The sequence below is a fragment of the Pristis pectinata genome, chromosome 10 (genome assembly GCF_009764475.1).
Source record: "Pristis pectinata isolate sPriPec2 chromosome 10, sPriPec2.1.pri, whole genome shotgun sequence".
NCBI classification, from domain to species: Eukaryota; Metazoa; Chordata; class Chondrichthyes; order Rhinopristiformes; family Pristidae; genus Pristis; species Pristis pectinata.
The window spans coordinates 26,104,129-26,117,297 of record NC_067414.1 but is presented as its reverse complement, the minus strand read 5'-3'; the positions used below and the strand labels follow the sequence as shown (position 1 = coordinate 26,117,297).

Genomic DNA, 13,169 nt, shown 5'->3' with positions numbered 1-13,169 from the left:
GTCAGAAATGGGGATATTCATTAATGATTGCCCACATTCAGTTCCATAAGCAGTTACCCTGCAACTGAAGCAGTCCACACCTGCATGTAACAAGACCTAGATAAAATTTAGCCATAGACTGATGGGTGGCAATTAAGATTTCAGCCAAAGAGTTTCAGACAATAATCAACTTCAACCAGAGAGTCAGACAACCTAGTCGTGACGTTCAATGACTATACCCAGGTCTGGTCACCCACCATCAACATCCTGAGGGTCACCATTGACCAGAAGCTCAAGTGGACACACCACATAAACACTGAAGCTACAAGTGCAACTGTAGGTAACTTGTGACTTGCCTCCTGATACCCCAAAGCTTTTCCATCTACCACAAGAGGCAGGTTAGGAGTGTGATGGAATACACTGCACTTGCCTGGATAAGTGCAGCTCCAACAACATTCAAGAGGCATTGATTCCATTCAGGACAAAGCAACCCACCCACCTAGGGATGGGTGATAAATGCTGGCATTGCCAGTGCCACCTGCATCCCAAAAAATGTGAATTAAAAAGCCTACTCTCAACATGAGTCCTGATGCTGGGTCTAGACCCAAAACGGCAACTATCCCTTTGCCTCCACAGATGCTGCCTGACCCACTGAGTTCCTTCAGCAGTTTTTTGCTTACTCTCATATGTTCACCATTCAATGCTGAATGAATAATAATTTACAGCAATCAGTACTGACACTGTACTCACTTATTTACTATAATACCAACACTTGCAAATATTTTCCGTACTAATGTTGCAGTTCCAAACTGATAATCACTAACTCTAGTGAGCTCCGCTCTGACGCAGCAACTAGCCTCCAAGTAATTGATCATCCCTTCAAATAGCCTAGTTGGAAGGATTATTCTTGCTGTTCTGACTGATTTCCTGTGTGCATCCTACATGCACAACACAGTAATTGCATATGCATGAAGCAGTTTTATAGGAGAGGTATCAATTATACATTGCACAACAATTCTTGTCAACACTGCATGCTTTCTGCACTTCAGGTATACAACAGGTGGCTTGCATGTAATAGCATAATCAAATCTTTTGGTGTGCTATATAAGCTACTTATTATGGTTGATTTCACCCAACAATTCAGTCGCATAGCCCTCAAAATATTCTCTGCATGATTGAATTTCTTGTATTTTGACCTTATAGGAAAATTAGTTGTTATAAATCATAAAGTCTGAAGAATGCATTTCTTTGTAATGCTTTAATTTTGATATTTCAGCTTTTTTTGGAGCTCATATGAATGCTGTCATCCATATTATTATGTATTTGTACTATGGACTAGCAGCTTGTGGCCCACAGTTTCAGAAATATCTCTGGTGGAAACGATACTTGACCATCTTGCAACTGGTAAATTAAATCTTATAGATTAATTTTATATTTTTTTAATTAGACTTACTTGTTCATTAAGGAGGATTGATTATTATTACCCATTTTTTCTCTGTCACTTGGTTTAACTACAGTCAGACAAATGACTTTATACACTGGTTACTAACTATAAAGATAATATGCCAAATGAACCTGAGCACTATCTGCTCTAAATAAACCAACTAATTGCACACCATCTCTACTTGCCATTCATGCTCATTAACCTTATCTCGTACTGAAATTATGTAAATATTAGCAAACAAACCAGTATGTTAATCATGATTGTTTATTTATAAATGATAGCCTAAAAAATAAGTTGTATTTTTATACCAAAATGGACGATAGTTTTTGTTGATTATCGACATGGTGATAGCAGTGTTGTCAACAGTGCTATCAAGCAGGACATACCTGCTCGATGTCTGGTTTGAATTTCATCAGAACCACTTGGCACCAGACCTCCCAAAATCCTTGGGTCAAAGGGCTGTGGCACAACTGAATATGGTTACAAAAAATATTTTTCCCCATGAGAAGCCACATAAAAGGCTTACAGAGAAGTCAGCATAATATTTATTTTGACACCTCCCAAAGGTATACACCTTACAAGACTTCACAAAATTGAGCACGTGGCAGTAGCAGTATGATCTTATAAGCCTCTATAAGATCACCCCTCATTCTCCTATGGCCCAAGGAATAAAGACCTAGCCTGGGCAACCTCTCCCTATAACTCAGGCCCTCTAGTCCTGGCAACATCCTCATAAATCCTTTCCAGTTTAACCACATCTTTCCTATAACAGGGTGACCAAAACTGTACACAGTACTCCAAAAGTGGCCTCACCAATGACTTGTACAACTGCAACATTATATCCCAACTCCTATACTTGATGCCCTGATGATGGCCAGCGTGCTAAAGGCCTTTTTCACCACTCTGTCTACCTGTGATGCTGCTTTCAACAAACTATGCACTTGTAATCCTTGGTCCCTCTGTTCCATTACACTCCCAGGTGCCCTTCCATTCATAGTATAAGTCCTACACTAGTTTGACTTTCCAAAGTGCATCGCCTCACATTTATCTGTATTGAAATCCTTTTGCCACTCCTCGGCCCACTTCCCTGACTGATCAAGATCCCCCTGTAATCTACAATAACCTTCTTCACTAACAACAACTCCTCCTAATATTGTGTCATCGGCAAACTTACTGACCAAGCCTTGTGCATTCACATTCAAATCATTTATATAAATAATGAATAACAAGGGTCCCAACACTGACCCCTGCGACACACCACTAGTCACTGGCCTCCATTCCAAGAAACAACCTTCAACCACCACCCTCTGCTTCCTACCTCCGAGCCAATCTTGAATCTACCTAACTAGCTCTCCCTGGATTCCATGGGACCTCACCTTCCAGACCAGCCTACCATGCAGGACCTTGTCAAAGGCCTTGCTAAAGTCCAAATAGACAACATCCACTGCCCTACCATCATCTACATTTTTGGTTACCTCTTCAAAAAAAAACTCTTTAAAAAGTTCATCAAGCACGACTTTCCATGCTGACCTCTCCTAATCAGATTCTGCCTATCCAAATGCTGGTAGATCCTGTCCCTCAGAATTCCCTCCAGTAACTTCCCCACTACTGACATCAGGCTGACCAGCCTGTAGTTCCCCAGTTTGTCCTTGCTACATTTCTTAAACAATGGAACAACACTAGCCACCTTCCAGTCTTGGGAAACTTCACCAGAGGCTAACGATGAAGCAATTAATCTCTGCAAATGCCTCTGCAGTGTCTCTTCTAGCCTCCCACAAAGTCCTAGGATACACCTGGTCAGGCCCTGGGGATTTATCCACATTAATGAATGTTGTATTGTTTGTACATTCATTTAAAGCAGTCACATGAATCCAGAAGTATTTGGATTTTCATTGTAGTGCAGAAGATCAAAAACAATGGTTCCATACATTTAAAAAAATGTTCATAATTTGGAGTAAGATGCAAGAGAGAGGAAAATAATATGAAAAATAGGAACTAATATCTTGACATTGGATCTAACAATATTGTTTGCTCCTATTACAAATATTACTATCTCTTAATACAGGTACAGTTTCATGTAACCATAGGTCATACTGCGTACTCCCTATATATTGATTGCCCTTTTCCAAGATGGATGCATTGGGCACTGATCGCTTATGCCATTTCCTTCATCATCCTCTTCGCCAACTTTTATTACCAGACCTACAGGGAACCAAAGAGAGAGCACATCAAAACTGGAAAAGTGGTTGTGAATGGCAATGCAATGGCTAATGGAATAATCAAATCAGAAAACAGGCTAGTGGCAGAAAATGGGAAAAAGAAGAAAAAAGGAAAAGCCAAACGTGAATAAGACACAAAGGCAAAGGTTTAAGTAAAAGATTATGTTTTAGAATCAAATAGTCCGTGTCAGCAAAAGATGGCTGCATGCATTTCCAGCTGGCTTTGAAAGAATCTATTGTACCCTTTGCCATCTTTGTAATTTATTGTATTTATTTTAAATGAAATTTATGTTCAATACATTGGTATTGACATAAATATAGACAAGAAAATTGACCATTAAATGAATTGCACTGAAAGAGGAACATGACTTTTGCCCTTTTCAAATATAAATTATATCAATTTTTTAAATGTTAAGTTTGCTGTTCTACTGGTCCTTGCAAAATAGCTTTTTCCTTTACTTCTACCTCAGTTGTAATGCTGCTTTTTCATGTCTTCATTTTCTACTGCATAGAGACATTTAGATGTATCCTTTGTTTACAGTCTATATCCAGAAATTCATAGGAATGTCAAGGAAATGACTAGTATTCATTAGATCCAATAGGTATCATTGTACTGAAGATCTTAACGTAGAGTAAGGTTGGCAGTGTTGGTCAGTCTGGATGTTTGTAAAAAGACATTATTTGTTGTAGCAACATAAACTTTTAACTCCAAACTTCATTACAGATCTTGCATTTCTTTTCAGCAAGATCCCAATATTGTTCTATTAATTTCAATCAGTACAGTATATTAGAGAGCAACATATTCAAGCATCCCCACCTGTTAATTTCCTTCCCTTGTCAGTGGCAGACACTGGAGAGCAGCTTTTTGAAAGGAGCTGTACCCAACTCTGCAGAGCATGTTCTTTGTGTGATCTTAGATATTAAATATTGGTCATCTGTTTCTCCTTTAAGAAGGGGAAGCACTTAATGGTGATTCCCCTGTCAGTGCTCCATCTGGTTTCTAAGAACACTAGTCTTCATGATCCCTCTGGTTGAGTTTGTTCATTTTAATAACTCAATGAAACTGGACTTTTCTGTCACTTTGACTTTAGCACCAATCTGCAAAAACCTATCTAACCACAGGGACAGGATGCAAGTCACAAAATCACACATACCACTTATGTCAGAAATACGAAATTAAGTTGTCTTTCAGATTATGAAGATCTATAGTGAGTTGTGCATTTTCTTCACAGTATACTCTTGGAGAAACAGTGGTTTGTATCAGAGAAGAGTGCATGTTTTAAACAGAAAAATATTTTCAAATTAAATTCCAGAATTACATCCAAGTATATCTGTGACAACAAAGCCTGTTACTGTGTGCAATTAGGATTTCAAAATTTTATTTAATGTTAACATTTGTTTATTGCAACAGGTACTACATTCTAAAATTAATTAAAAATAATTTTAAATAATGAAATCATACTTTAAGGTAATGGAAATAAAAAGTGCTCTGTTGTCATGAGGCCTCTGTTTCTAAGTTTAAATTGTAACAGTAGTTGCCCATAGTTTAGAACAACAGACAAGTGAAAGGTGAGGTAATTATAATCAACTTTCATGCACGTTACAACAGACTACTATGAAGTAAGAGTCTTTAATTATGGCAAAAGAAAGTTGGTGTTTAAAATGTTCCAATTTTTTGTGGTTTTAATAAAAAGCAAAGGAACAGCACAAAAGACAGATTATACAATTATAATTCAAGTTGTTACACAGATTTAAAGCTTATGGCCTGAGAGTTGAGCTAGGCTAAATAATTCTTAATCAAGGGTGGAACAACCTAGTTTCAAGTAAAGTGTTCCTTTTTTGGGGATGATTTACTGTATTGTCTGAATAAGCACATTCATGATGCAAAATGTTCTCTGTATGGTAAAATGTTGTCTACAAAAGTGTTTACTAGCTGTATTAATTATAGCACAAAGACAAAATCTTCCTTCATGATTATGACAGTAGATCAGATGTTTGTATTTGTATATGCATGATCTGGTTTTGGTCTATTTTCTGACATGAGGGCCGTTGAGTCATATTTTCACAAAGATGCTTTTTTGCTGCCCTTTACCTCCCATATTCTAATGTGGCACTTTTATGAATGAAGGCCATAGAGATAGTTTTGCAGATTTATTTCCCAATAAGACTATAGTGGTGATATTCCAATCAACAAACAGCCAGTACAAATCTAAGCTGGTATCAGTGTCATGTAGTGTGCTAGTAGTAGATGCTAACACTGATTTAAGCTGCAGGAAAAAGAAATAGACCTGCAACCAGATAAAGCTCCCATATAAAATTGGAACAATATATTTGTGAACACATCCAACAATAAGATTTAAGGGCTATACTGTAATCTTGGATTTTGATATCAAAATATTTTATGTTTGCTGACTTGTTAAAAAAAAAATATAATAAAATTCTGGTCTGATGAAGTAAAACCTTTTCTAAATGTACCAGTGCAGTGTTGTAACTAAAACAGGGACTTTTTTTTTTAAACTCTCATCAGTTGAGCCTTTTTTTTAATATGTAGTGAGTATAGAATGTCTATATATATATTACTTAGGAAAAAATGCTTGTGACGTGTGCAACGCTTGACTATCCAGAAATTTGGAGTGTGAGTGGCACAGTAGTCCAATTTATTTTGGTCATTTTAATATTAAAATGTTTGCACTGTAGGTGGGTTACCTGAACAGGATTATGTTTCTTTAAATTTCTTAATTCAGTGGCTGCTGATGCAGGTGAGAAGGCTTTGTTAAGCCTGAGCAGCACCTTGCCTAGATTTAATTTTACTGGTGATTAAGTTGATGAAATCCTAATTGGCATCAGCATGTCATTCTACTGGGTTGTGGAAAGCCAGTCTTAGTGCTAATGGCTATAGACTTTCATATCTGGGTCATGTTATGAAACATGAACCTCCATTCAAAACTTCTAATTCTGGGGTTAGAACTTGATTAATTCAGAAGATTTTCTGTTCAGTTCATATTTTAGTAAGAATTAGCTCTGTGAATGTGATCTAATTTATTTAAGAACACCACTGATAGGGGACTTCCCTGTCCCCTTGTTTGACATAGATTCTTCTTTTTGTTGTAGTTTTAATTCTTTATAAGATTAAATGTAATTGAAATATTTGGCCATTACTGCTGATATTGTATTTTTAACACCGTATGGAGTCAGAAATTTAATCAATATGTCTTTTTTCTTTTGCGTACTAGTTCTAAAAGTACTTTCATTTATGTACAGATTTTTCCTATTTAGCATTTGGATATTTGAATACTATGCAGAGAGGTCCAACTCCTAAATATCATACGACACAATTAGTTGCACCCATGAATTGAATGTTGATTGAAGATTTCTTGTGTATAGGAATGTTCAGTTAATGAGAGCAGTTTAATTTTTTTTCTTTTACCATTAGCTGTTTGCTTGGGAAATGATTTGGATTTTGTATCACGAGGTAATGTTTGGACCGGTTAAAAACAAGTTCATGAGCACTAATGTTAAAGGCACTGAATTAGCTTTGATTAAACACAAAGCTGTCAGTCCCTTAAGATGGAGGTAGAAACCTGAACAACTGATTACAACTCTAATGGAGAAATATACATTGCAGATTATCTGCTCTTACATAATTTTGAAGAATTTTTTAAGAGGTGAAAACAGTAAAGATGCATAAAAATGTAATAACAGTCCTATGCATCTGTAGTTTTTTTTCTTCTAAATGCTGCTTTTGGATATACCATTTAAATGTAGCATGTTATAAATCTTTTCTACATATATTCTTTATTGAAATGCTTGTTATTGAAGAATTTATTATAATACTGCAGTACTCCATTTTCTGTTAAGTGAAATCTGTCAAATAACAGTACTGTTCACTAAAATAATTTGAACGCTTTCCAGCTGAATATTACTAGTTGCATTTTTTTTAAAAAGCAATCTTGGTTAGTTAATTGTAAAATAAATGACTGCTCCTGGTAAACATTGGATATGGAATTACTTAATAGAACCGTAGTAGTTATATGATTATCCATCTCAACATTTTGTTTTTAACATATGTGGAAATCATTTGTCAGTGGTTATCATGATTGCACTCAACAAAAGTAAACCTGATGAATCCAGTCTTTCAAATGCACAGAGGAGTCTTTCCTAGGTATTGTTGAGATTTCAGCACAACATACACATTGGTTTTGAGGTTCAGATTTATTGAAGCACTCAATCTCTGATGAGAAGGATACATTCAGGAAAAGTTTGGAATGTAATTTCACAGAGTGCTTAACAGTTCGGCGGGAATGACAGTGGAGTCGGGGAAACAGAACAAATCAAATGGAAGAATAATATCAAAAACATTGTGGTTTTTCTTTATTCAAATTGATCTGTAAGTGGGTCAGTGGCCAGTTTTTTGTTTAAAAAAATAATTGATTATCGTAGTGCGGAAAAACATTGTTGCATGTGTTACCCTGTAGCTTGTTAGGTGACTGATCACCTCCTGATTAGGAAGTTATTGGTAAATTAATATTTTAAAAAAACTTAAATTTGTTTGCCTACATTGAAGGGGGAAATCCAGAGCTCCTCAAACTGTATTGGTGGCATCTACCACCATTTAGTCAAAGAACAGCATTAAAAGCAGTCATTGAGATATCTTACAAGCCTGTGAATGATGTATGATGGAAAGTTTGCCAGTTATACCAAAAAGACAATGTTATATTTTATACATTTATTTGAATAAACACATACCCAAAATGCTGGATTCAAGGAAATGAAGATCAATTTGCTCAAGGTTGCATCACCCATTTTAATTATTTTTTTATCTGCTGAGATTTCCCTGTAAGAAATTTTGTATGAGAGCATTGGAAGCTTTTTTATCTTAAAAGAATCTTTGTGTTTACAAAGTGCCCAGGAATTTCATTGTACCCAGGAGTGTAAAATAATAATGTGTTGAGGTAATGCCCGATGAGTCATGCCCAAGCAGTATGAGCCAGAGTTGTCAAATGGTGTTTCATCAATTTATCTCCAGAATTATACTGTAACTTTTGCATTGTTGTGAAGGGGCAAATGTGGTAGCAATAGAAAAACACCTATAAATATTACATTCAGTACAACAAAGCTGAAGAATGCTAAATTTTTTTTCTGATCTGTTTATTTTGCACTGACATAATCTTACTGTGAGCATAAGCCAACTCACAAAACAAACTCAAAGTTGTAAGTGGACTCTTCCCAAAGGTTTCTGGATAACTTTAACAAAGGAGTCTGAATTAAGTTGCAACAAAATCTAAATTAAAACCAAATTTTAATTCAAATAACTTGGACAAATGTAGCTGCATTATGTGTTTTAATAATGTATAAATGAAATTGCTGGCAGTTTTAAGATCACTTTTTGTTGACACTATTTGTGCTTGTTCCAGATTTACACTTTACAAAGCTGTTTTAAATTTGCAACTCGGGAAGAATTGTTACCTCATGGGATACTATTACTTTGTGGAACATAATGTTCCATTATATTCCGCATGCAAATGAAAGTTGATAAGTAAGCTGTTGATGTAGCGCAGTTGGTGCATGGACTTGCCTGTAACTTTGCTGCTGGTTACCTAAGGGTCACATATGGGTAGCTTCAAATGCTGACTTACCACACGTAAAGATAAGATGCAGGGTCTTCTCATCTACCAAGTAGTACTTCACCACTTTGAATTCCTTTCTCAAAGTGAGTGATAATTTAAAGTAATGGATGTATTCACGACAAACTCATTTTGACAACATGTATTTCAAGTACACAAAATCCACTGAGCAAAGAATTTGGTAGAGAACCCTGAATGGTGTATGGGGTTCCATGAACATCTAAGTTTGACTTTGTGTATTGACTTGGCCCTTTCATGTCGTATTGTCAAATTGTGAATTAATTGAAGAATTTCACTGTTGAAAGTTTTAAGTCCACATATATGTGTAAACTTGAAAGTATGCAGTATTATAATGCCAAGAAGTGGAAAGTTTATATGACTGTACGCAGTCTTTCTGTATGCAAATGTTTTGCTGCAGTTGTGGAAATAAAATGGAATACTGCTACATGTCTTTTGCCTCTGTAATTCATTATGGCTCATAGACTACAAGCTTGGACCAAGTACAGTATCTAGTTTAGAAAGGGGTTTTTATTTATTTGTTCACAACATTTGGGCATCACTCTAAAGCCAACAGTTATTGTCCATCCCTTATTGCCTTTGAATGGAGGCAGCATGTAATGACATTAGTGAGTCTGGAGACGCACATAAAGTAGCTCAATCTTACCTGTAGAACATCAGTAAAACTATTGGGTCAGCTGGGGGGAGATGTGTTGGTAACAATCCAGAAGTTTAAAAAGACGAAAAATTTTTAAATCCTATTTTAATATTTGAACTTAAATTCCCCAATTGTCATTAAAATCCTGTCACCGGTTATTAGTGCCTGGTGCAAAATGGTTTCATAAGCATGTTCTGTGACATCAAAACTATTTGGACAGAGAATTTCTGAGAAAGTGCACTTCATATTCTGTTTTATAAAGTAACACCTGAAGAAAGTGGTGCAGTAAGGAGGATTTTGGGATCTATTCTCAAAAATATGTTATTACTTTAACTCATCCAAGTCCTGATGCAGGGTTTCAACCTGAAAAATCCACAATTCCTTCATCCCCTATAGATGCTACTCGACCCACTGAGCTCCCCCAGCAGATTGTTTGTTGCTACAGAATCCTGTTACCCTCCCAGTATACCAGTTGTCCATTTACAGGCCGCCTTAAAATTGAGTTGGTGGCTACCTATTTCGAGGAATGCGTGGATTGGGTTGGGTAGGCTTCAGAGCACTTTTTCTTTAAAATACACCCTGCCTGGCCACAATAAATCATTCCATGGGAACAGGGCAGAAGAGGAAAAGGCTTCTTGTGTTGCATATATGTTTGTAGTAAACCAGAGCAATGCATTTATGTAACTGGCTAATAAGTCAAACATGGATAAAAGTTGCAGAGTTCAAACAAACATGAATCACATTTGATTGGGAGTTAAACTAAGAAAATAGGAAAAAATAAACAAATGCATTTGCAATTCTCTAACTTTCATTATGAATTCACTAACTGTATTGTGTGTGGCATTTCAAAGGGAAGAATGGAAAAGGCACCTAAAAATGCACCAGAGGCCCCGCTACCTACTACTTGTGAAGTTTTTTGGAGCACATACCAGTGCTGTATAATGGGAAAACTATGCATGTATGTACCACTGCACATTTGTGATAGAAATATACTTTTTGCAAAGTTTTTAAAAAATATTTTCATAACATTATTCTAAGGGGGCAGGAACTAAAATCTGCTTCAGTTGCAGCATAGATTGGAGTTTGTCCTCATCAGACTTCTGATATCACCAGTGTGGTTCATTAGTATAGTCAAGATAGTAGTCAAAATAGTAGTCAAAAAGCTGTTCTTTATGGGCTTCATTTACTTAAAATATATGGAAAATATATGCATAGGTGGGCTTCATTTTGATAAAATTTAAAAACAATAATGGAATCTTATTCACTAAAAAAAGTGATAAATCCCTGTAAGACTCCAACCAACCAAGCAATGGGCTCAAAAATATTGGAGTACTCCAATCATGATTAAGTCTAATGATTAGGGAAATAGGATACTCAAAGGATGAGCCTTAATTGACCTCTGGTCTTTTCTTGTGGCTGGCGCATCTATTGTGATGTTCTCCAGCCACAGAAGATATCCCCTTGTGTGATGGGTCTGGTGGAACTAGGAACCCATTCTTTTCTATCTCATTTATGATTTTGAGACACCTGGATCACTAAGAAACCTTTGTGTCCCTGTAGATTAAACTAGTAAATTAAAATTTAATTATTCATTATTCCTACTTCTGTTTGCTTCTGCAACATTACTGAAGTACAACTTGGATTGAATTTGCATCAAGTAAATTTGATTTTGATCCAAATATGTAATTGTTGTGATTCAAATGACTTCTAATTTTCAGGTATTAAAAACAATGAGATTCAACCCAAAGTTTTCCTTCGCTATAATTCAGGACCTTGTTGCTAAGCAGAGTGTTGTTAAGCTCTTGCGAATCAGCCTCATTCACATGCTGCAGTAAAATTAGAAACGTTGAAAGTAGTTTCACTGTGAATATGAATAATTAAATGAAGCAGAATACATGTTTAAAATAGGTGGCAATGAATAGGGAGGGAATATAGAGAAATGCTTCATTAAGTTTCCTAACCTACACACCTTATGTGCACCTAGATAGCACCAAAGTCTTGAAAGCACAATGTCATTGTGCATTGGTATTGGTTTATTATTGTCACTTGAACCGAGGTACAGTGAAAAACTTGACTTACTTACTGTTCATACAGATCAATTCATTACATAGTGCAGTGAGGTAGTACAGGGTAAAAACAATAACAGAATACAGAGTAAAGTGTCACAGCTACAGAGGAAGTGACATGATCAGCAGGTAGACAATATGGTGCAAGGTCATAATGAGGTAGATTCTGAGGTCAAAAGTCCATCTTATCATACTAGGGAACCATTCAATAGCTTTATAATAGCGGGATAGAAATTGACCTTGAGCCTGTTGGTATGTGCCCTCAGACTCCTGTATCTTCTGCCTGATGGGAGACGGGAGAAGAGAGAATGTCCTGGGTGAGTGGGGTCTTTGATTATGCTGGCTGCTTCACCAAGGCAGCGAGATGTATGTACAGAGTCCATGGACGGGAGGCTGGTTTCCGTGATGTGCTGGGCTGTGTCCACAACTCTTTGCAGTTTCTTGCGGTCCTGGGCAGAGCAGTTGCCATACCAAGCCATGATGCATCCAGATAGGATGCTTTCTATGGTGCATTGATAAAAGTTGGTGAGTGTCAAAGAGGACATGCCAAATTTCTTTAGCCTCCTGAGGAAGTAGAGGCGCTGGTGAGCTTTCTTGGCCATGGCGGCTAGGTGGTTGGAACAGGACAGGCTATTGGTGATGTTCACTCCTAGGAGCTTGAAGCTCTCAACCCTCTCGACCTCAGCACCATTGATGTAGATGGGTGCGTGTACACCGCCCCCTTTCCTGAAGTCAATGACCAGTTTTTTTGTTTTGCTGACATTGGGGGAAAGTTGTTGTCATGACACCATGTCACTAAGCTCTCTATCTCCTTCCTGTACTCCGATTCTTTGTTATTTGAGATACGGCCCACCACAGTGGTATCATCTACAAACTTGTGGATGGAGTTAGAGCAGAATCTAGCCACGCAGTCATGAGTTTATAGGGAGTAGAATAGGGGACTAAGAACGCAGCCTTGTGGGGCACCAGTGTTGAGAATAATCGTGCTGGAGGTGTTGCTGCCTATCCTCACTGAATGCAGTCTGTTGGTCAGAAAGTCAAGGATCCAGTTGCAGAGAGAGGTGTTGAGTCCAAGGTCTCAGAGTTTGGTGATGAGTTTGCATGGAATTATAGTATTGAAGGCAGAGCTATAGTCAATAAACAATAGTCTAACATAGATGTTGTCACTGTCCAGATGCTCCA

The 13,169-nt window shown here is 36.9% G+C and overlaps 1 protein-coding gene across 5 annotated transcripts in view; it reads left to right on the top strand.

Moving 5' to 3' along the window:
* Window positions 1–9,711, top strand: part of elovl4a (ELOVL fatty acid elongase 4a) — a 47,910-nt gene extending 38,199 nt beyond the window's left edge. For all 5 annotated transcript variants that reach the window (XM_052025375.1, XM_052025377.1, XM_052025376.1 and 2 more), the window contains exons 6-7: window positions 1,256–1,383; window positions 3,489–9,711. In XM_052025375.1, the coding sequence (XP_051881335.1) occupies window positions 1,256–1,383; window positions 3,489–3,773 (413 nt within the window). In that variant the 3' untranslated portion in view covers window positions 3,774–9,711. The remainder of the gene's footprint in view (window positions 1–1,255; window positions 1,384–3,488) is intronic.
* The last annotated feature ends 3,458 nt before the right edge of the window (window positions 9,712–13,169 follow it).